The sequence below is a fragment of the Mastacembelus armatus genome, chromosome 13 (genome assembly GCF_900324485.2).
Source record: "Mastacembelus armatus chromosome 13, fMasArm1.2, whole genome shotgun sequence".
Lineage (NCBI taxonomy): Eukaryota > Metazoa > Chordata > Actinopteri > Synbranchiformes > Mastacembelidae > Mastacembelus > Mastacembelus armatus.
In genome coordinates this window covers 4,318,572-4,342,232 of record NC_046645.1, presented here as the reverse complement: position 1 = coordinate 4,342,232, position 23,661 = coordinate 4,318,572, and the positions used below count along the sequence as shown (strand labels likewise).

General features: G+C 41.1%; 1 protein-coding gene across 4 annotated transcripts; it reads left to right on the top strand.

Annotated features, from left to right (window-relative positions):
* The first annotated feature begins 177 nt into the window (after nucleotides 1-177).
* atm (ATM serine/threonine kinase) lies at nucleotides 178-21,785 on the top strand. 4 transcript variants are annotated; one of them, XM_026329117.1, is made up of 63 exons: nucleotides 178-324; nucleotides 433-508; nucleotides 697-815; nucleotides 1,082-1,224; nucleotides 1,445-1,609; nucleotides 1,718-1,883; nucleotides 2,062-2,300; nucleotides 2,818-2,987; nucleotides 3,166-3,344; nucleotides 3,470-3,841; nucleotides 3,980-4,183; nucleotides 4,422-4,523; nucleotides 4,703-4,934; nucleotides 5,019-5,150; nucleotides 5,306-5,431; nucleotides 5,534-5,623; nucleotides 5,729-5,915; nucleotides 6,159-6,352; nucleotides 6,438-6,517; nucleotides 6,614-6,769; nucleotides 6,959-7,034; nucleotides 7,361-7,503; nucleotides 7,655-7,772; nucleotides 7,862-8,032; nucleotides 8,286-8,461; nucleotides 8,620-8,863; nucleotides 9,101-9,216; nucleotides 9,391-9,517; nucleotides 9,642-9,841; nucleotides 9,941-10,115; nucleotides 10,486-10,644; nucleotides 10,909-11,041; nucleotides 11,137-11,232; nucleotides 11,358-11,529; nucleotides 11,633-11,774; nucleotides 11,949-12,125; nucleotides 12,207-12,384; nucleotides 12,816-12,921; nucleotides 13,082-13,240; nucleotides 13,469-13,577; nucleotides 13,861-13,949; nucleotides 14,054-14,156; nucleotides 14,279-14,427; nucleotides 14,524-14,628; nucleotides 14,745-14,864; nucleotides 14,978-15,212; nucleotides 15,331-15,501; nucleotides 15,690-15,809; nucleotides 16,107-16,321; nucleotides 16,445-16,652; nucleotides 16,832-16,957; nucleotides 17,180-17,320; nucleotides 17,567-17,705; nucleotides 17,859-17,941; nucleotides 18,162-18,302; nucleotides 18,759-18,875; nucleotides 19,050-19,199; nucleotides 19,433-19,598; nucleotides 19,710-19,796; nucleotides 20,050-20,164; nucleotides 20,559-20,622; nucleotides 20,758-20,900; nucleotides 21,141-21,785. In XM_026329117.1, exons 2-63 carry the CDS (start codon nucleotides 437-439, stop codon nucleotides 21,319-21,321), a joined length of 9,273 nt encoding a protein of 3,090 aa, XP_026184902.1. In that variant the 5' UTR covers nucleotides 178-324; nucleotides 433-436; the 3' UTR covers nucleotides 21,322-21,785. The 4 variants fall into 4 exon arrangements, 3 of the variants coding, with proteins under 3 accessions (XP_026184902.1, XP_026184910.1, XP_026184892.1); XM_026329107.1 differs by having other exon boundaries at nucleotides 186-225; nucleotides 380-508; XM_026329125.2 differs by lacking the exons at nucleotides 8,286-8,461; nucleotides 9,101-9,216; nucleotides 9,391-9,517; ... (33 more) ...; nucleotides 20,758-20,900; nucleotides 21,141-21,785 and having other exon boundaries at nucleotides 178-508; nucleotides 8,620-8,808.
* Nucleotides 21,786-23,661: the final 1,876 nt, after the last annotated feature.

Here is a 23,661-nt window from a genome sequence, read left to right as displayed (position 1 = left end):
TCTTATTACAGAAATATCACAGCACACATAAAACAGTAAGTTTGTTTTAACATTGATGACAAAAAGTTAATGGACTCACTCAATACTAGCGGTGACCCGGGTGGAATACAGCCTCCTCGCCATTGTTTTTGGGGCGGGAATTTCTTGCGTGTTGAGCATGAGCGTGCGTGATCGCACGTCAAGATGGCCAAGTCAGAGTCAGTGTGGCGGTGTTGTATTGCTAAGGTGGTTGTTTCGGACAGGCTTTACAGTGATTATGAGTAGTTGCGTTTCATGATACTAGTTTGTCATTAGTGCTTTGGAGGAGAGGACTGACACCAAAAGGTATCACAAGTAGTTGAAGTGTTATTTGGTTGAGAATAACATCCTGTTTCTGCAGGTGAAAAAGTATTTTCGACACTAATGAAAACTGTGTCCTCATCCACTGTGAAGCACAATGAGTCTGGTTCTTCATGATCTCCTGGCCTGCTGCAGGGGGCTGGACAATGACAAAGCTACAGAGAGAAAGGTAATCACACTTGAATATACAATATTTTGGCAAATTTTAGCCACGTGGACCTACTAACAGAGTGTAAATGGCGAAATAAGGTATATTGCACCAAAGCATTGTCTGTCTCTCTGTAGTAGAGAGTTTAACCAGCAAGTGCAATATAAATCCTACACCATGGTAGTTGTGTCATCTCTTTGTGCCTCCAGAAAGAGGCTGAACGCTTCAGACGACTCCTACAAAACCCAGAGATTGTGCAGGAGTTAGATCGGACCTCCGGACCTAAAGCTAAAGGCTCCAAGCAGCTCACCTGGGATGCTGTTTTCAGGTGATCTGCTTCAGGTTGTTTGTAATTTGTACATGTGCAACAAAATGTCTCATGTAATTCTGGTCACATCTTTTTACTGTGTGTGTTTGTTTCTATACTGTCAGTTTAGTTTCACTTTCAATTCGTTCACAAATAAATCCCAGTATTCAAATGGAAACGTGATATGAAATACTAAACAGTTCGATGACTATGAAGGCTTTTGTATCTAGAATTGCTGATTTAATTCATGTTGTCACAAGAATCTGTTGTTTTTTCATCTGCATCAGATTTTTACAGCGCTATGTCCAGAAAGAGACAGAAAGCATGCAGTCAAGTAAATCTGTCACAGCAACAACGATGGCCACGCGGAAGAAGAAGATGGCTGATATGTGCAGTTTGATGAAATACTTCATTGTCTCTGCAAATAAACGTAAGGCCTTTGTGAGATCGAGTGCATATATAACAATATACATTTAGCCAAAAGATTCATATCAGATCACAGTGAGGGGAGTTTTCGAGCAAATGTTATGATCATATTTCTCTGGCTAATTCATTTGAGTAGTGAAGAGCAAAGCCAGAAACAAACTGTTCAGTCTGTTTGCTGTTTACTGTAGGAGCTGCAGTCATAATGCCCATCCCTCTCTCTGCAGGCGGGCCTCGTCTGAAGTGCAGTGAGCTGCTGAAACATGTGATGGAGGTGCTGCATAATTCGTACAGCTGTTCAGCTTGTGGAGAATATTACAGCAACTTCCTAATCAAGGACATCCTCTCTGTACGCAAATACTGGTGTGACATCACCCCACAGCAGTGGCACAGTCAGTGATCCATTTGTCTAAATTTGACTTCATTTGCATATAAAAGTGAGAATGGAGTTGTACTCACCAGTGTATTGGTGTACCTCTGGTATTTTTTGTGGTTTGTAGATCTTTTGGACCTGTACTGCAGCTTGTTCAACTCTTCAATCAAATCCCTCAACCATGTTTTGGTGAGCAGAGTCATCCACACAGTGGTGCGAGGCTGCTGCATGCAGACTGATGGATTCAACAACACTCTGTTCAGCTTCTTCTCCAAAGCACTGCTTAATGCTAGGTGAATACCTTTACTAACCTTTTTAAATGGACTTTTGATAATTTTTCCCAAAACTATATATTTTTTTTCTATTCAACAGCATTTTAACCTGCTGTTACTTGTAACTAAAAATCAACATGAGTTATTGCAATGTAAAAAGTAAACCTGTACTGGTTTTCTTTTTCTGTCATCCCGTTAGGCATGAGAAACACTTGACTGTTTTGGAGCACCTTGTTTCATCTCTCAACATCTTCCTGAGATCTGCGGCCATGAACTGTCGGATGAAAGTGTGTCACCTGGGAGAGGAACTCCTGCCTTCCATACTGTATGTCTGGGTGGATATGAGACCCAGTGCTGCTCTCAAAGAGGAAATAGTGGAGTTCTTCAATCTGCAGATTTGTGTTCACCATCCTAATGGAGCTAAGACACAGGACACAGGTACATTCTGACTAATCAATAAACAGAAGTATTAATAAGATTGTGTGATAATGTTAGTATTCTTTAAAGTTTTTTTTTTTTTTTTTATTTCAGTGTCGGCTTTATATGATTTCACACGTTTGACTGGTTCTAGCAACTAAATAGAAGGAAAAAACCGATCTCTGACAAGTAGTAGTTTCTTTCTCGAAAACTTTAAACCAATCAACATATGAAAGTTTTTCTCCAATCCTGGACTAGAAAGAATGTAGTTGTCCTTCCAATTTTTAAAGAAACGTGATCAGATATATTCCCATTGATCTTAACTCGTTAAAGCAAGTTGAACGTCTTTCATTGCTGAATAGATATTTCACCACCAAGGTGACTACAGCCCCTAAACTTCGTCATAAAACAGTGCCAAAAAAGTTGACTAAGTTATCATTTAAGGCTATTGAACTAAAACATTTTAAACTACAGTTATGTGTTCTACAGTTATGTGTTCAAACCAAAAATCAATAAGTTCCCTCTCCTTATATATTAGGTGCACATGCTGAGGACTGGGCTAAGTGGCGCAGTCTGCTGTACAACTTGTATGATGCCTTGGTCAGAGAAATTAGTAGTATAGGCAGCAGAGGGAAGTATGTCACAGGAACGAGACATATAGCTGTCAAAGACAATCTCATCGAGCTCACAGCTGATATCTGCCACCAGGTAATAAAGATTAAATCACCTTTACCTGCCTTTAATCACCATTTGTCTTGTCTTAAAAGGTTATGCCGTTATATAGCTTATTCTGTTAGCTTAATATTTTAAATGTTGTGTTGGACAAGCTTATAAGAATGAAATGTCTTAACAAATGTATTCATCTTGTATTTCCTGCATGCCATAGCTGTTCACTGATGGCAATGACAACCATATATTAGAGATTACCCAGACCTCTCTCAGATCCACCCAGATGGGCAGTCCCACCCATGGAACAGCCAGCAAGAGGCGCCGCATCGAACTGGGCTGGGAGGTCCTCCGGGACCATCTGCAACCACAACACAGTGACTTTGATGTTATACCCTGGTACGGAAATCACTACAAATTTAATATAAAACCATTTTAAAGGCAGCCAACTTACTGCTGAATATGAGTTTGTATCCACGCAAAGTGGAAACATATTCATGCCCTCTTCTGGTTTCTTTTCTCAGGCTGCAGATCACTGCAGTGCTCATGTCTAAGTACCCATCCATGGTGCCCAGCCAGGAGCTGGTCCCACTGCTAGCAGTGTTGTACCAGTCCCTGGCAGAGCATCGGAAGGGAGAGAGGAGCTCCTATGTGCTGCGTTGTCTGAGGGAGGTGGCCCGGTGCCAGGCCCGCTACCCAGAGAGGGCCCAAGTCCACAGGGCAGAGCTTGAAAGGCTGTGGGGTCGTGTGTGGGCAGTTGCACTGCGAGGGGTCAGCTCACCCCAGACTGAAGCTTTCAGCCTGGACCTGCTCAGCTCCATTGTCCACGGTGGGCTGATTTATATGGACAGAGAGTTTTGGAAGATGTTCTCTGGATCTGCATGCAAACCATCCCAGTGAGACTCTGTTCTTTCTCATTGTGCAATGTTTAATTTAATCTTTAATTCTGAAAAAGCGCAATTATAATAATTTTGCATGTTAACATTTAACTCCCATCACCATTTTCACTGCTCTTTTTTTGTCTTTGTGCACAGAAATGCTGGACTCTGTCTCTCCCAGGCCCTGCTAAAATATCCACTTCCTAAAAGTGTAATTTCAAGCTCAGGCTGGGACTGTACAGGGGCCTTGGAGGGATCTGGGTCTTTGAGCCTGAAGGAGACCCTCATAGCCTGGCTGCTGATGACAGATCAGAGTGATGAGATGGAGGATACCTCCAGACCTCATCCTATTATCTGCAGGTTGCCACTGCTTTCTTTCTCCATGTTTACTACGGATGTATTGGCTTTCTGTACATGGTCTGCCTTCAATATGCTACATTTAAATTACAGTGACTGTGTTCTTCAGTGGATGCACTGGAGGCTCTACGCTGCCACTCGTGATCTTCAACATAAAATACATTTTCTTTCACAGCCTCTTTATTGTTTATACTTTTCTGTTTGTTGCTTTTAATTTTGTGCTAAATTTTTTTTTGTGCAGAGACTTTCCCTTCAATCTCATAGCCAACATCCTGGTTTCCCTGATTTTGAAAGACACCAGAGCTGGCTTGAAATTTCTGCTCGGTGCTGAAAGTATAGAGAGGTGAGGCACCACCATTTAGCATAATCCATGCTTATGTAATTTTTGTTATATACAGCCATTTATACCTCATTTAAATCTCACACCTCATTGGTATCAACACTTTCTGTGGTCTGTGTACTTAGTGGTATGGCATCTTAGAATAAAAATAAATCTGTTTATGATCACTTTTTTTTTTAAAGTGTCTTTTTCCAGGAACAAGCATCTCTTGATGCCAGAAACAAGCTGGAAGAGATTGAGAGGCTGTACTTGCAGTTCATCTTCAACACATTGCCCACAGAGATCCAAGAGACTGACGAGTCATCGAAGTCACCAGCTAGCAGCCAATTCCCTGTTGTCCCCGTCCTCAGAAAAAAGTTGGAGCAGTCCCTTCTTTGTGTGGCTGAGAACCTACTCAACTGCTACTCTCCTGATGTGAGTGAAAGACAATAAATATGGGTTTTTGTAGCACTGGCATCATAATGAGAAACTGGTATTTGTTTTATCCACGGTCCACAGTCTCAGTCCACCCCTCCGGAATGTCTTGTTCGCTGTTTCAGTCTGTTGACTGGTGTTCTGGCAGGATACGTCTCCATTGGGTTTCTGACTGAAGAGGAGGCGTGTCGCTTACAGCTCTTCTCTAAAGCAAAGGTATACATTCAGGCCACATAAAAATGTGTATTATTCTGTCCCTTATATTTTACTCATCAGCTAATAATACACAGCATAATATACAGCTAATAATATAGTGTTTTTTGTTCATAAATGGCAGTTGATTTATTCCTTTAGCATCCTCTTGTTTTCAGGCTCTGACCCAGGACCTTAGTGGTTTTGTTTCTAGTGTGAAAGTGAAGATGACAGAAGAAGGGACCATGACCACACTGAGATCCACCATGAAGCTCTGCACACAGTCAGCCAGCGGAAGAAACAAGGTGAAGCAAGGCCCTTTATCACGTTCTTGCACTCTCAAAATATAGTCTGGTATCAGGATCCTGTTTTGGAGTCATTTCAGTCATCTGTCTATCTTTCCACAGGATAACATTTGTCCCATCGCCTCCACTCTTTTTGTTATGGTTTTGCCGGCTAGTCTGCTCAATGAACTGGCAGAGATCTGCAAACTATTGGTAGGAAACCTGAGACAAAATGTTTGTGTCCTGAGTATAAAAACATAAAAACTTTCAAGAAAGGGACCAATTTGCTGAATAAATCTTACTGCCCTGTCTCTTCAGTTAAACAGTGGTTCTAAGAGACACAGTGTGGTGGATAACGATGATCATATGGATGATGATTGGGAAATTAGCCGAACTCAGCAAGGGGATGACATTGACCTGTTTGAAGATGGTGAAGAGTCTCATGGCAGCACTAATGGGACCCAGAGACAGAAGGGAGACAACATGGATGCTTCCTGTGGGCCAGGTGAGAATAGATCAGCTAGTATCTAAATTAGTGCCTTTGTTGTGATTAGAAAAATTGGTGTAACATATATTTAAACTCATTCAAAAATGTTTCTGTTACACAACATAGACAGTTTCTTGAAAAACCTACGCTGCTAGACATTACAATTAAGATAAATAAGTAAGAAATCAGTTTAAGCTTATGTTGTCTCTCATTCTCTGTATGGATATCAGGTAAAACAATCATGGTTCTGTCCTCCATTAGGTGCAAAAAGCTTGTTAACAGAGGATCTTCTGGCCCAGCAGGACCTGGCTCTCCTTGCAGTCTTGGAGTTTTTGTGTAAGTGCGGCTCTGTGCGGCCCGTCCATGGCCTCCTTTTCAAGCCACAGGAGGTGCGACGTAGGCTGTTGCTGCTGCTGGAGCAGATAGACTTCAGCAGAGCCCTACACCTCAATATTGTGAGTAGCAGCTGCTGTGGAGTGTCATGGTGGCAATGGCAACGATATTGTAGGTGCTACACATTAATATCCGGTTCTCCTTCAGTATCTTGTCCTGCTGAAGAAGCTTCCTGCTGAGGACTCACTCTCTCCAGAGGAATTTGATTTGCTGCTCCGTCCTCTAGCGTACGGAAACCTGTGTGACATTAATTGCTTTTTTTAAAAATGTATTTATTTTTGGTCATAGAGGACTTGTTAGTGATACTGATGCTGTGTTTTCAGTGACCTGTGTAACCAGTACCGTCAGGACCAAGAGATCTGTGCTGCTGTGCTGCTGGCTTTGTTACCCTCCATCAGGAGCCTGGGTAAAACCCCCCACATGCCAGAGGAGATGAGACATGTTCAGGGATCCTTGCTGCAAGTGGTGTCTGGATTCTGGTTAGTGGCATGTTTAAACCATGAGCACATGCAGGGCTGCTCTGTGAAGGGATGCCCTCTGTCAAGTCTTTGAAAACATTTTCTTTCTCAGAATCTGGTTCTGCATAAACATCAGTCATATTTGAATGCCACCTATAGTTTTTATGAATCAGTTTTTGGTAATTGCTATGCCACTGTTTTTGTTTTTAGTTTCCTGAGCCAGACGGGGAAGTGCATGGCAACTGTACGAGCTGCTTTAGTGCGATGTCTGGTTGCTTTGCTGCAGGTAAGCGCTCACAGAGGTTCTCTTGCCTACGCTTTGGAAATACAGTGTTGTTTCAGACTTTTATGCCACTCAAATATTAGATTTGAGATCATTGCATCTTGTTCTGAGTATATAAAGCATGGAGATGCTATAACAGTTTATCAAACAAAAAAGGTTTTGTGGCCAAAAAAGGTTTTGTTTGGAAACCCTAGTAAAAGATGTTTCCCAGATGCCAAAAAACACATGTTGACAATTTTGTCCCTCTTCTTTTATTGAACGTTAATTTTATGCTTCAGTTGCCTCATCATTTTTTTTGTTATTTTGGACATCTCTCTCCCCTCTGACAGGCTGATCCCTGTTGTAAGTGGGCAGTCCTGAGCCTCAAAAGTCCTGGCCAACAGGAGGACCTTCCAGTGTCTGCCATCCTTCCATCTCACCTCGCAGATACCCACCACCAGGTCCGCATGCTGGTGGCCACATCATTGGAAAGGTGGGCGTTAGCTGGGACCTAAATTATCACTCATTGTATCAGAATAAGTTTTGAAGTCAGACAGTTGTACATTATACAAACAGTGTGATATTAGATCTAAACATGAAACATAAGAATCAACTTTGTCACCAATATTCAATTTTGTATAAAGGTTGTTTCTGGAGATGAAAGAAGAGCATCCAGAAAAAAGGAAGATGTTGCCATTAAAACACCAGCAGAAAGCTTTTGAGAATGTTTACCTGAAAGCTCAAGAAGGAATGAGACTCCCAGTAAGTTTAATCACTGTTGCCACAGATCAGAAAGTTTTTATTTTGCATGTTACTATCCAAACTCTTTTTGTTTCTGTGTGTACATACAGAGAAGCAGTTCTTCAGAGGACCAGCAGGACGAGGCGTTCAACCGGAAGGCCACCCTGCTGAAGAGTTTGTCCGTTGTGCTGTGTTGCAGCCCCGTGTGTGAAAAACAGTGTCTGTTTGCCCTTTTCCAGTCCTACAAGGAAAACGATATTGAGGAGCAGCTCATCAAAAAGGTAAAGATTTCAGGGTCACACGTTGCGGAAATAGAGGCTCAAACTGCAGCTTTAAAAATAAAAACTAGACAATCCAATAAAATGATGAAAAAAATAAGCTTGCATTACTTCACTTTTCACGTTTTCATTTCGATCTTAAGCATCACTGTGTAACCTAAAAACCAGTCAAGAGATTGTTCTTTTCCGTGTAAAATAGTGAACTTCAGAAACACAGGATTAAGATGAACTGTGTTTTTCCTTCTTTTCATGGCAGATGTTGTGTAATGTATCCAGAGCACTGGGCTACAGGAATGTAAAAATGTTTGTCAGTTCTCACCTCTACTACTTGGTGGCAGAGTGGCTTTCACAGCGTCAGTCAGATGACCGCTACACTCTGGGATCTTTCCCCTACACCTTGCTAGACCACAGCACAGTCAAAGAGTTTTATAAGTGAGGCAAACTTTTTTGTTACTTCTTCCACAGTTTCAGTATCATACAATTATCACTGACTGAAATCAGAGCATTTTTAGGTTTTTGAAGAAACTGTGAGTTTCTTGTACACAGTGAATAGATGGTTTATGGTTAACTTTTGTCTTGTCTTCCTGTAGCTCTTCCTACCAGGTGCTGATCCCCCACTTGGTGTTCCTGGATGACTTTGAACAGGTGAAGTCTATCGGCATGTATCTCGAGAAGGACTGGAGACAGCTTTTGGCTGACTGCTTCCCCAAGATTATGGTCAACATCCTGCCGTACTTTGCTTTGCCTGGTCAGGACACACAAGTTACGCAGCAGAGGGAGAAGGCCCACAGGGTGTACGACCTGCTCAAGGATGCCAGCTGTCTTGGCAAACAGGTGAATATAGATGGATAACATCATCCTGCAGGGTCAGACTTACCATCTCTTGCAGCTATTAGAGTTTGATTGTTATGATCTGGGCACAACTTTCTCATGTGTCTTGTATTTTGAGAATGTGGTATCCAGTCTGAGTAAGTTGCTGCATCAGTGTTTGCCACATATGACTAAAGAAATTTTAGTTCAATGGCAAATGTGTTTGATCGCGCTACATGTCTTGTGTCCATGTCTGTGCAGCAAATTGACAGCCTGATCCACAATAACCTGGCGGACATAGTAGTGGAACTGCTGATGACTCTGTATGAAGGAAGTGGAACTGAGGGGGAGAGAGGTGACCTGAATCGCTTTATAGGGTAATGATCATTTTAGACTTATTAATTTTATTTTCTTGTCATGACTCATTTTATTTGTTGGTTCCATTATTATTCTTGTACTTATTTATTCTTTGCACATGATGGCTAATTGTGTTTTTTGTTCTAAACATAAAAAAAGATGAAAATATGACTTAACTCTTTACCACCCCAAAGGGAATTGGACCCTGTACCCAACCCACCATATTTCAGCTCCTATGTCATCAAAGCTACTCTGGATTACCTCAGCAAGTGCCACAGTGCAAACCACAAGTCTTTGGTAGCCATTCTGTCTAAAACCCCGGTAAGATGTTGTGCTTATGTTGGTTTTCTTGGCCTTTCTCATTATGTATCAGTAAAGTTTCTTGTCTTGCCATTACCTGTTCTGTGAAATAATGTTTTACCTTTCTTCTGTTTTTGCACTGTAGATTTCTATCCAGAGGATTCTGCTGGCGGTGTGTGAAAGGGCAGCAGAGACGACCAACAGTTACGAACGCCATCGTATCCTCCTCATGTATCACCTGTTTGTCAGCCTGCTGCTCAAAGAAGTGAAAGACGGTCTGGGAGGAGCCTGGGCCTTTGTCCTCAGAGATGTCATATATACTCTCATACACCATATCAACAGCAGGTTAGTGCAAACATGTTGTATCACACGCACACACACTCACCCTGCACACACTGCACACAAGCATAGAATTTAACCAGTTTATTTTTGTGTCACCCACAGACCTGTTCGTTGTGACGAGGTTTCTAACAGAAGCCTCTCTCTGTGCTGCGACCTGCTGAGCTCTGTGTGTCAGGCAGCTCTGCGGTTCTGTGATGACGCTCTAGACTGCCACCTACAGGTCATTGTGGGGACTCTCACGGCTCAGGTGACGAGCCAGACCGCCATCTCACAGCAGGTAAGCAGGGAGTTTATTCAACAAGCTTGCAGTCTTAAGGTATATTGTAGTGCATTAGAACAAACACTATGCATAGGCACATGCAGCAAAATTTAGCATATTTGTAAACGCACACTGATGTCATTTTATAGATGACCTGCCAAAGATTGGGTTTTAATACATGGATGAAGTAATTGCTACTTTTGTAATAAAGCTCTGCTTTTGTTTCAACATTATGTCCTCAGTTACCAGAATTTTCTCAATTATGTTTGTCATTTATTAAGTCTAATTAAGACAGTTTCATTTTTTATGTGTGACAGAAATGACTCCATCTTCTTTTAGCATGTGTGAGCAAAACGTTTTCTACTGTTACTTCTCTCTGGTGCTGCAGGTGCTCAGTCTGTTGCAGTTTCTTGTGATAGAGAACCAACAGAAATTGAAGGGAGCCATCAGCAGATTAGAGCCTTTTCCCAACCTGCCTGAGTTTAAAGAGCTGCGGTCGGTACAACAGAGACTCAAATATAACACTGGGAACTTTACACTTAGACAGGTAATGGCAACAAATATAAACTCACAGCCATATACAGCACACATACACAGCCCTGTCACTGTTGTCCACTCATGATGTCAATGCAAAAATCCAAGTTGAATGAAATTGAAAACGTTTAGAATAGTCCCACATAGACTGCAGTTAATAATGGTCTACCTAATATACACGCACCCTTTTATCAATGAAAATTAAACTTAAAATTAAAAAAAAAAAAAAAAATTAAATTTTATTTTGCCCCACGTTCACCGGGTTTCCCATTTACAGGAGATAACCCATTTCCTGTCAGTGACGTCCTGCGACTCCTTACCTCTCACCAGACTGGAGGGACTGAAGGAGCTGACCAGACAGCTGCATGATCAAAAGGAGCAGATCAGAGAGCTGCTCAAAGAGTGCCATGGTATGATGCCAAATTAGAAAAGGTCAATGTATCAAACACTGTGGAGTGTTAAATGTGTAATGAGCTTAATTGAATGTTCTCTGTTGTCACTGTAGCCAACCCCAGTGAAAGTGTGTTGGTGAAGCTGGTTCTCAGTCTGCTGCAGCTCTGCAAGCTTGCAGCCAACCATCCTGAAGGAGCTGACATTCTAGGTATAATATCTGTTGTTTAGGTAGTTTGTACAGCCAGCACGTGTTGTTGACTTTGTTTCCTAAAACTTAAATTATTTTTATAATTTTGAAAGTTATAGAGTTACAACCAGAATTTTGTCTTGCAGAGGCAGCAGGAAGCTGTCTGGGAGAACTGGGTCCGGTGGATTTCTCCACCATTGCCCTGCTCCATGGCAGGGACCACCTCTATGAAAAGTCTGTCTCTCTTTTCACCTCCACTGAGTCTCAGCATCTTTACGTGATCTTCAGTTGCATGAACGATGCACTTACTCATCAACGGTACAGTGACTCCAGCACCTCAGTAATCAGACTTTTATTGTACGTGATTGCGGATGAGCCAGTTGTTTTAACTGATGTGCTGTACGCTGTGATTGTCTGTCAGTATTGAGGTGAGGAGGGCAGCAGCTCAGTGTGTGAAAAACATCCTTGCTACTCAGTTGGGACTGGACTTCTGGGAGCAACACAAAGACAGCAGAGACCCCATGCTGGCTTACCTCAATCCATTCAGAAAGGCCAAGAGGAAGGTGGGTCAGGGATGGGTTTTTATCTTAACATTGATTTATGTTCTATGTTTATAGTATGTATTGTCTCTGTGTACTTCACAAAAACATCATTTTTACAAACAGTTTTATCTCTGCCTAATTAGTATGTTGTCAGTGTAAGTATGAATGTGCAGAAGCAATCTGGATTCTCATCAGGTGGCAGCTGTGAGTGCTGAAGAGAGTTTGGAGGTCAAGAAAAGACTGGAGAGTCAGGAGATCTGGATTCCTCAGGCAGGGGGACACAAAACCTGGCTTAAAGCTCTGTGCACCACCCTGCTGGACAGTGGAGGTGTCAGGAGTGAGGCTCTGCTGCTGTCACGACCACTGTGCCTGGTGAGCATGTAAACATTTTCTTAAGTACTCTGACCCTGCGCAACCAGATTGTCCAACTTTATTTGTTCCACCTGTCTCCAGGTGAGGGTGGACTGCTGTCAGAGGTTGCTGCCTCTCATCATCCACTCCATTCTTCTGGCTGACACAGATGGTTCATGGAGGGAGCTACTCTCATCCCACATCCAGGTCTTCTTCAGCTTTTGTTCCAGAAATGCTCAGGCCGCCAGTCGGTCTGCCACACCTCTGAACTCTGACTCCGGTAATTGTGGGGTATGATTATCTTAGAATAATCATCCGTTTTTTTTTTTGTTTTTTTTGTTTTTTTTTTGTCGTCTTCAACTGCTTATCCTTGTTCAGGATCAGGAAATGAGCTGTAGGTTGTCAGTTCCTCGTCCAACATCCTCCTTCTCCATATTTCCTCTCTCTCTACACTGTCAGCTGTCAAATAAAGGCAAAATGGCAAAAAAAACTTTTAAAAAGTCTGTTGTTTACACAAATTGTTCATCAGGATATTATACTTTTAACTTGTGTCCTACTGTTTCTTTTTAATATTCTCTCACACCATTGTTGTTATTTCTGGTTGAATATTATATTATTATTATTATGAAAATAATTATAAAACTTCTAAGTTGTTATCCTACTTTCTCAAGTTTGTTTGCTGTTTGAGATAAACATCTGTTATTCTTACAGAGTCGGACACCGCCAGTCAGGGCTTGTATGACAAAACGTCCTTGCGTACGATGCTGGCAGTTATTGATTACCTAAGGCAACAACAGAGACCACGGGAATCTGATAGGTTTGTACTTTATTTATAATTAATTTTTTTAAGCCAATGTAAAATATTTGAGGACTGTTTGTGGGTTTTGCATGAATTTTTTGGTCTTGTCTTGATGTCTCTTTACTACTGTAGGTGCTTGTAAATTGAAATGCAATAAAACTTTGCATCCTTCTTCCAGTAACTCCTGCGGCACAGTGTGTGACTCAAACTTCTGGCTGGAGCTGAACTACCTAGAGGTGGCCAAAGCTGCACAGTCCTGCTCGGCTCACTTCACCGCTCTGCTTTACACTGAGATATATGTCGATAAAATCAAAGCTAACATGGAGGAGAGTCGCAGGTATGTAAGGAGTTTCGTCCACAAGACATTGTTCAACATGACATATGAATGAATATATTGCGCAACTTTGAGTTGATGATGTGCTTCTATTATTATTATTATTATTATCTAAGCAACAATCACAGTGATATGGCAAACTTTCCAAATACTATGTCAAAATTGCGTTTAGATTTTTCTTGTGTTTTGGGAGTTCTCTCTTTTTGATACATGTTTTTACCAAATCTGAAGAACCAAGTCCACAGCAACACGTAAGCTGAATTTTGAAGAGAGCAGCCAGACCTTCACTATCTCCAGCCTGACTGAGACGAGCATGGAAGACACCAACATCAGTCTGCAGGTCAGTCCCCCATTTTATATGTTGGCTTTAAAATGTATGTTTTGATGCAGTACCAAAATAAAACAAGTACTGATTCAAGTGTGTCAATACTTGAAAATGCTAGCTTCACAATTAAAAAACTGTTTGTTTGCATATAGCCCAGTGCATCTCATGTTTAAGAACTGTGAACTTTACAACCTGATATGTGTTTTCACACATCCATATTTTAAGTGTATATTAAACACAAAAATGATTCCCATATTTCTTGTTTAATACTGTTATTGACCATCTTACGTGTGTGAAGGAGCTGCTAATTGAGGTGTATCGGAGCATAGGGGAGCCTGATAGTCTGTATGGCTGTGGAGGGGAGACAATGACCAGTCCACTGACCAGGTAATCAATAAGTACTTGATCTTGGAATCTGATGTAGCTGGTTGCGTGCACTGTTTAATCAGCATAAGCACACATTTGTATTGTCATATCACTTTCATTTGTAGGATTCGAACCTATGAGCATGAGGCTATGTGGGGGAAGGCCCTGACCTCATATGACCTTCACTCTACTCTGCCTGAGGTCATTCGACAAGTGGGAATAGTCGAGGTAAGACAGTCTATACTCCATTTATCGACAGTATTAATACTTGTAAGTCTAATTCCTCCACATTAACACCAATTTAATTCTTTATTTAATTTTAATGTTCTTTCTCGCTAATGTGCCAACAGGGCCTGCAGAACTTTGGCCTGAGCAGCATCCTCACCACCTACATGAGGGGTCTGGAGAGTGAAGGGGTAGAGTGGGGAGCTGAGCTGAGAGAGCTCCGCTTCCAGGCCGCCTGGAGGAACACTCAGTGGGACTGTGAGCTGTCAGAAAGGTGAGCGAAGTGTGCTCGCATATCAGAAAGAGCCCTGTTTGTTTACAAAAAAAATGTATGCATTTTTTTTTCTTTAAATATCTGTTGTTGTGTCAGGAGTGAGAAATCCAGACCTGGCTTCCATGAATCAGTGTTTTGTTCCCTGCAAGCGCTGAGGGACAAAGAGTTCTCTGTATTTGATGAAATGCTGAAACAGGCCAGGTAAGTTGCGAGAACAGTATTTAGACATTTAGTCACTCATGAAATGTTTTAACTCACAACTCATTTCTCCCGTGGAATGATTATTTGTTCACCTGTGTGCTTGTGTGTGTCCACAGGGGCGCAGAGGTGGAAGAGTTGTGCAGAGGAAGCCTAGAGGCTGTGTCTTCTCTGTACCCAGCCCTCAGGAACCTGCAGAGCATCAGGGAGCTGGAGAGTGTTAAGCAGCTCTTCTCCAGGTGATGGCAGCAGTTCCACAACAACGTACAGTACAACACAGTCGGTGACAAGACTTTATTGGGATTATAAAACCTAATTCATGTTATTATTGTTTTATGTGCTTCTATACCAGATCCTTTTCAGATGTCAGTCTCAGGGAGGTTTGCAGCCAGTGGTGTCAGCACTCCCAGCTGCTTGCTGACAGTGACTTTGGTTTAGTGGAGCCTATTCTGGCTGTCCGCTCTGTGGCCCAGCACACACTCATGTCCACGGTGGGAGACCCTGAATGCGTTCAGTACCTCAGCTCTGTGCTCACTGACCACCTGATGGAGATTTGCCGGTTGGCTCGTAAGGCCGGGAACACACAGGTAGTATCTGAAAGTGTGTGTGGGCAAATTCAAGGCACATCAGTATGTAACGAGAATAGAAAACTAATTATAGTGTCAGCTAAATGAGCAATAATGCATCCTGAATCCACCGTTCCAGCTGGCAGAACGGGCAGTCTTCCAAATGAAGCAGCACAATGGTGGTGGGTCCTGGTTGTCATCCCCTGTGTCATCATGCCAACTGGAGGAGGCCCAGGTGTTCTGGGCAAAGGGAGAGCAGGGTTTGGCTCTGGGCCTGCTGAGACAGTTGATAAATAACCTAGAAGAAAAGGTCAGACACAAGTACACATATATTGTAAAATGAAATAAATTTTCACTGTTACTAAAAAGACAGTAATGGTCTGATAACAATGAATCGTTTTCTTAAACTGTTTATAAAAAAAAAAACAAGTCTACATCTCCGTAGACATATCTCTCTCCATCATGAAGTCAAAAATGTTTTACTTCATAATTCGGCAGGTGTGCTTCAATCCTGCTCTGGCCCCAGTGTACACTGCGTGTCTCAGGCTTTGTGGCAAATGGCTGGCTGAGACGTGCTTGGAAAGTCCTGGAGTCATACTGGAGAAGTACCTTGAGAGGGTAACAATAAGCTCAGGTCCTAACTTAAATACTAACCCTTTTGTAAAGTTATACTTCATCATTCACATGCTTGTGTGCATGTGTCTGTGTTACATTTAAGGTTAAGGTCACATTTTCTTAAAGTTTGAGATTTCTTTCAAGTAACCCTCTGCTTTGTTTTGGAACTGTTCCTATTTTCTTTTATAATTAGTTTTTTCTGCGCTTGCTGTCAGTATTATTTTGACTGTAACTTCCTTGTGTGGGAGAACCTGTTACCTTTTCAGATTAGTAAAAGTCTATCCTGTGCTGTTCTTTCAGGCGGTGGAGGTGATCGAGGGGGAATCAGGATTGCAGGACCCCAGGCTGCAGAGTCAGCGGAATGAGGCTTTCCTGTCTCTGGCCCGCTTCTCTGATGCTCAGTACCAGAGCATCGACAAATACATGAACTCCTCAGAGTTTGAGAACAAGCAGGCCCTGCTGAAGAAGGCTAAAGAAGAAGTCGACTTGATAAAGGAGAGCAAAGTGTCCAACAGGTCTGTTCTTTTTTTATTGTTTGTTTTTAGGTTTTCACATTTAAATAATTTCTGAAATGCACAGTGGGCAAAGAGTTGTTTTTTTTTTTTTTTCACTCTTCTTAATCATCACTTACTTTGCAGGTACACAGTAAAGGTGGAAAAAGAGCTGCAGTTGGATGAGACAGCTCTGTCCAACCTGCAGTCAGACAGGCAGCGCTTCTTGTGTAAGGCAGTGGAGAATTACATCCAGTGTTTGAAAGAAGGTGAGGAGCACGACAACTGGGTGTTCCGCCTTGCTTCACTCTGGCTGAAGAATGCTGGAGTTAAGGCTGTAAATGACATAATGAGGGTCAGTAACATACCTAAAATTAATGAAAAAAAATTATGAACACTATTATTTGAATGTGTAAATTCTCATGCACACACACACAGTTCTCAGAAGCATTTGTAACAAAAGCCATTTAGTTAAATGTAAAATCAGTGCTTATAATCTTCTGAGAGAGCCCACTTGTGTTATTGTGTTTTTAGATGGAGGTGAAGCACATCCCCTCCTACAAGTTCCTGCCTCTCATGTATCAGCTGGCTGCACGCATGGGAACCAAAATGGCAACTGGCATTGCAGAGGATGCAGGCTTCCATGATGTCCTCAACAACGTAATACACGAATAGTTTATTTGTACATTATAACAACTTCTCATGTCTCAACACCTTTCTTTTATTTGCTATAAAGTCAGAGTTTAAGGCTTTAAATCTAATAACTTTTACTTAATGGACTTCTTGTATTGCGAGTACAAGATTTTTGCTGCATTCAGAAAGTGGCAAAAATACAGTATTTAACACAATTGCCTCTGCTGCATTTGTTCTCTCTTTTCATAGCTGATCTGCCAAGCATCTCTGGAGCACCCTCACCACACTCTCTTCATCATCTTTGCCCTGGTGAACGCCAACAAAGATGAGAAATTCTGCAGGACCCGACTGGCTAAGAGTGTTCCACGACAGCCATCCTCACTCGACCTGGTGAAACTTCCATTAAATAATGTTTAAGGCCTGTTAACTGACAGCTGTAGATCATTATTCCTATTAGTACTTGAGGCTCTTTCTCTGTGTTGTTTGCAAAATCTCCAGTTGCAAAGGCAACATGCTGAGTACATTTCATCACCAATGTCGCTCTTAAAGTCAGTGACAATTTCAAAATGAAATGTATAATATAGAATCAAAACCGCTAGTCCTGTTTTTTTTACAAGCAAAGTTTTTCTCATGCAGGAGCGTTCAGATGTAGCCCGGAAGATCATTAGTGCAATACGGAAAAAACGAGGTGAAATGGTGCGAGGGATTGAGAATCTGTGTGAAGCCTACATCACTATGGCTTACATGGATGCCAGCAAGCACAAAAATGAGAAGAGTGAGTAGTCAGAGCACAGTTCTTCCCTTACAATGTCAGTAACTTCCACCAAATTTATCCTGAAGTTACATATTTTGACAGTTAATTTGCTAATATAAAAAATCATATGTGCATACATGCTTACTCCTCTTTTGTGGCTTTGGTTCATTGTAGAGGCGATTCCCATCCCTGCTGATCAGCCCATTGTGAATATCAAAAACCTGGATGAAGTTGTCATTCCCACAATGGAGATCAAGGTGAAGAATTATGCAGTGTCTCGACTTTGACCATCCTTAACGATTTTTGTTTGGAGCATGTTCTGGAAACACTTAAATATTTATGGATGCTAAGGAGTTAGTGGTTTACAGGTGATGATTGAGGTGGGGCGGTCAAATCAAAGAGGGGATTGATTTTTAGTTGTATGAGCGTTGTTGGCAGTAAGTTAATTCCTGGGCATGCATGTTTGTTTTTAACTAGGTGGATCCATCTGGTTGCTATGACAACGTGGTGACTATCAGGTCCTTCATGCCGCAGTATCACCTGGCCGGAGGAGTCAACCTGCCCAAGATCATAGACTGTGTCGGCTCTGACGGCAAGAGCAGGAGACAACTGGTCAAGGCGGGTGTCAACACTTACATAACAGACAGACTGCACAAAAATATATTCAAAAGAAGGAGAGAGAAAAGAATAAATTTCTTTCAGATGCACTTGGTGATGAAGCTTTAGGGCCTCAGCTGAGCATCATCTGATGGCTTGTAAAACTTAGACTGTAATAGCTGTGATATAAAAAAAACTGTTGCTGACTCTAAAGTTTAATGTACCTTTTTAGTGTAGTTAGAGCCCAGTGCCACTGTGTTTTAATTTTGTAATTATTCTAAAAGAGATGGGAGAATGGTATTCATTAGATTAACCCAAATGTTGCAATACATTGTTACTTCGATTCTGAGAGGAATGTTTTCTTAATTTGTACATATAGACATATATACATATAGACATATATAAGATATAGACAAATTATAAGACTTTTCTTGTGTCTATGTTCTCCCGTGACCTTTGCTGTCCCTGTGTGACCAGGGTCAGGACGACCTGCGGCAGGATGCGGTGATGCAGCAGGTCTTCAGCATGTGCTCCATGCTGCTGCAACGCAATTCAGACACTCGCAAGAGGAAGCTCAACATTAGACGATACAAGGTTATACTCTTGGTTTACTCACCCTTAAACTTTTACATTCAGCAAGACTAAGAAATCAGGACTGAGTCATTCTGTAGCCAATTTTTTTAAAGAAAGCTTCAGAATATCAGGAAGCACTGAGACTTTGTCAATCATGCATCACCTGCTTTCTGTCTCACTCGTACTTTATCCCAGGTGGTGCCATTCTCGCAGCGCAGCGGCGTGCTAGAGTGGTGCTCAGGCACCATGCCCATTGGAGAGTTTCTGGTGGATCCCAATAAAGGAGCTCACAAACGCTTCCGACCTCAAGACCTGACCAACTTCGCCTGCCGCAAGAAGATGCAGGTACTGCTTACAACACAATTATTGACTTTGTTTATCATGGGATCTGTTTTTGGGTCTCTTTCTTTTTTACTGTTTGTATTTTAAATTACAGTATTTGTCTAAACTGGTATTTGATCTGAAGATATGAATCTGTTTAAAATTAGTTTTATGTTCTTTATTAACAGAATGGGATGTTTAAAATGCACTGAACTACAAACCTGTCCTTTTAATCTTCTACCCTGCTGTCATTGTAGGATGCTCAGAGACTCGGATTTGATGAGAAGCTCCAGACCTACAGCGAGGTGTGCAAAAAGTTTAGGCCAGTCTTCAGGTATTTCTGCATGGAACGGTTCCTGGATCCTGCAGTGTGGATGGAGAAACGTCTAGCTTACACCCGCAGCGTGGCCACCTCCTCTATAGGTATAAACTGTACTGTGTGTTCACTCCAAGTCTCATGCTATAGAAACAATATGTTATAGTTAACAGTTTGGCCACTGAATTCCTTTTTAACTTTTCTGTTTTGTGCTACAGTTGGCTACATTGTAGGTCTGGGCGACAGACACATCCAGAACATCCTGATTGATGAGCAGAGCGCTGAGCTCGTTCACATTGATTTAGGTAAAATTAGTTCCATGTATGTGCACAGAAAAGTTGACTCTTCAGAAAATGTTGTGTAACTTGCTTGTGCAGGGTTTTTGATTAAAGTAGTCCTTTGATATGAGTAAATGAAATGAAATTATCTCTTGAGGCCTTCTCTATATTGCACTACAATACTTTAAAACTCTGAATACAAAAATTACGACACTGTGTCACAGTATGCATCGTAACCCAGCCCTGGTTTTGTGTCCTCTTCATACTTTTTGGTGATCAGGAGTGGCCTTTGAGCAGGGGAAGATCCTCCCAACCCCTGAGACCGTGCCTTTCAGACTCTCCAGAGACATTGTGGATGGCATGGGTATCACTGGAGTGGAGGGAGTTTTCAGGAGGTGAGGAGAAATCTGTGAAAGTTCCACTGTGGTGTTTGTCTCCATCATAGTTGTCATTTTTCTGAGTTGACATGACAGTTTCAGCTCCATGAACTAAAAATCCAGCTACCAATGTCCTTACAAATGAGCTAGCAAGTATTGTACATACCTCATATTACTCCTGACATTCCTTATTTCCTACCTAGTCTGCTGTTATTTCATATTCCTGTCACTACAGTGTCAAAATCAACCTCAGTTGAGTTATGCATTTAACTAGTGGTGTTTCCAGTAACACAAAACAAACTAAATTAACTAAACACAGCTATGTAAAAAAGAAGAGCAAATCTCAAGCCTTGGATTAAGATTTGACTCAGCTAGTTTTATTTGCTGAACCTCACCTGTTTTCTCTGTTCAGATGTTGTGAGAAGACGATGGAGGTGATGAGAAACTCTCAGGAAGCTCTGCTGACTATTGTGGAGGTACGAACATGGGACAACCTTACACACACAAATGCCTCTGTTATTAAATCACCTATAATGGTTCCTCCTAAACTTCATCTTAAGTATTGGATTTTTGCATTTTAATGTTTCTGTACTGATTCACATGCACAACAGGTGCTGCTGTACGACCCTTTGTTCGACTGGACCATGAACCCTCTGAAGGCCATCTACCTGCAGCACGACGAGCAGCAGGAGCTCAATGCAACACTCAGATCCACCATGGGGGGAGATGACATAGATAGCCATCATAAATCCAGGTGATCTAGAAGAAGATTTGTGTGTTTTTGTTTCTCTACAGGTCTGGACTGGGCTCAAAGTCAATACGATGCCATGTCTTTAAGAACTTGTTAGAAAGCCACTGATCATACTGTATAAATGGATATCTAAAATTTCAGCTGTTAATCCTTTAATTGAGAAATGAGAGCCATTTCACTGATATTCATGTTTACATCTCTCTTTAAGCTATTCTTCATCTCCTCATGCACTTCTTCCTACAGTGACAGCCAGAGCTTCAACAAGGTGGCAGAACGGGTGTTGCTGCGGCTGCAGGATAAGCTAAAGGGAGTGGAGGAGGGCACAGTGCTGAGCGTTGGGGGCCAGGTCAACCTCCTCATCCAACAAGCCATGGACCCCAAAAACCTCAGCAGACTTTTCCCAGGGTGGCAGGCCTGGGTGTAGATAAGAGCACCTTCCTAAAGGTACTGGGCACTTAAGCTGGTCAAAGTCCTGCTTCAGTCAACGAGAGGACACATTTTATTCTCCTCTATTTAAGTAAAGTCAGTTATTCGATTGAAACTCCTATTGAACGTCAAACCATTTTCATAATTGTCACAGATGTTATTCCCAAATAATACTGTAGATCCAAGATGTCATCACACAGAGAAAATGAAGTCTGAAAATAGACACTATGCAAATAGTCACTATGCTTAATTATATAAATACAGTTTATTTTTGGGTTGAACCTAGTGCAGGTATTTATTCCTTCTTCACAGCCAGTAAAATGTTGTGTATCCAGAGTTTTAAGAACAGACTACACAGAGCTCACCACTGTATTGTCATTAATTTTGGAAAATGTTTAATACAAAACAAGTCACTTTGGAAAATCGGTAAATGAAAGAGACCAATATACTGTGGTGTCCCGGTTTTGGGGATGACATGTTTATTGAAAAGGATAAAATTAATGTTTTCTGTTGAGTTAAATTATTAATATGATAATATGCCTTATGAATGTGCCATGCAGTTTTAAATGAATTATACTTAAAATACCATTTAAATTCTTAATCCGACAGGGTTTTTTTTTTTTTTTTTTTTCTTCAATTCAGTTCAGTTCTTTTTGGATTCAATTAAAGGTTATTTTGTAAGCTTTATGCAGTATTTTTCATTTAACAATGTACAATTTGTGTATAGTAAAGTATTTTATTTGAAGCATTAGTTAGAAAATGCTGTTCTTCAGTGTGATTATAAAAGAAACAGAAATAAAAGCAAATCGTTTTTATTTTAAGTTCAGTGTGTAATGTTTATAGAGTGATCTATTAGCAGAAATTAAATACAGTATTCATAAATATGTTGTCATTGGTGTGTAATCACCAGGAAATACCAACCGCTGTGTTTTCCTTATCTTAAAATGAGCCTTTTAAATCTATATAGGGAGCGGGTCTCCTTTCACAGAGGCAGCCATGTTGTTCTGCCATGTTTCTACAGTAGTCCAGAATGGACACACCAAACCCTGGCTCTACACAGGTAATCACCATACCCTTCCTCACACCTAGAAATGGGGATGTGGGATCTGAGGGATGCTCAGAGGGTTGTATTCTGCAATCTCACCACAGGATGCTACTACATCTTTCACTTTTAACACATTGCACCTTAAATTGCCTCTTTGGCTATTCATAAGTTACAAGTTTATTTACAGATGTGTTTGTATGTCTACATCATTGAGTTGAATAGTTAACGGTACTACTTCATTACCCTGTGGGTTCAGTAGATGACACCTATGGGACATTTAGGCTAAAGTGACAGTTCTTGTGCAACTTGTCATCTGCTGAAGAGGAAACCTTTAAATCCATGCAGATGAATTGTAAGGATCACTCACATGATCATGCAGACTGTTTATGTAATGGCTGTGTTGCAAGAATGTGGAAAGCAGAAGTGGACGATTGTGAGAGGAGCTGCTGAGCGACTGAATTTTTATTGCTGTTACTTAGTGTAATCTTAATAATGTAATAGTTATGAAAAGTGTGGGGAGTGTTTGCATGTTCTCCCTGTGCTTGTGTGGGTTTTCTCCAGGTACTCTGGTTTCCTCCCACAGTCCAAAAACATGTATGTCAGGTTGATTGTCTATTTTGCCCTCTTTTATGCAGAGAATAAAACAAAAACACATTTTATTACTCTGAAATAGTTTAGTCGTAACAAATTGAAAAGACCAGAAATGAGTTAAGTCTTTTTGTAATGCTGCCACTTGATGGCACCAAAGGGTATATTTTCTAATTTAATACTTAGAGGCTTTACTTTCCAATGCCTTATCTATTACCATATACAATATATACTTTAAAGAGATGACAACATGGAGAGGATTTGGTGGAGATGTGAGATTTCTGTTAATTTCTTTTTGACAAATGTGAGTTTTCACATTTCTGTTTACTGTCTGACAAACTGGATTTGGAGCTGATCCACTGCTGTCATGGTTAGTAATACTTTTACACTCAAATGATCCTGTAGAATTTGTCAACGTGTAAGCAGCAAGTTTTTTTCTGACACAATTTACTTTTTATGGCACCATCACCTTTTTTTCTGGACTGAACTCCAGTTATACACATCTGCAGAGCTGTTATGACAGTGTCTCATCAATTTAGCAATAGTACTGGAACAATTTTATTAAGATCTTAAGCTCAAAATGATGTTTCCATCTTGAGTATAAAATTTCCTGTCATCTTTATATAGCATTCATAAATATAATTTAAATTGTTCATACTACCAGTAGTTACATTTGAACCAAGAATACAAATGTATCAGTCAAGT

Coding starts and splice junctions, on each gene's coding strand:
- atm (XM_026329117.1), top strand. CDS start 437: ATGAGTCTGGTTCTTCATGATCTCCTGGCCTGCTGCAGGGGGCTGGAC. Junction 5,151..5,305: donor AGCTCTTCTCTAAAGCAAAG/GTATACATTCAG, acceptor TCTTGTTTTCAG/GCTCTGACCCAGGACCTTAG. Junction 14,157..14,278: donor GACAAGTGGGAATAGTCGAG/GTAAGACAGTCT, acceptor ATGTGCCAACAG/GGCCTGCAGAACTTTGGCCT.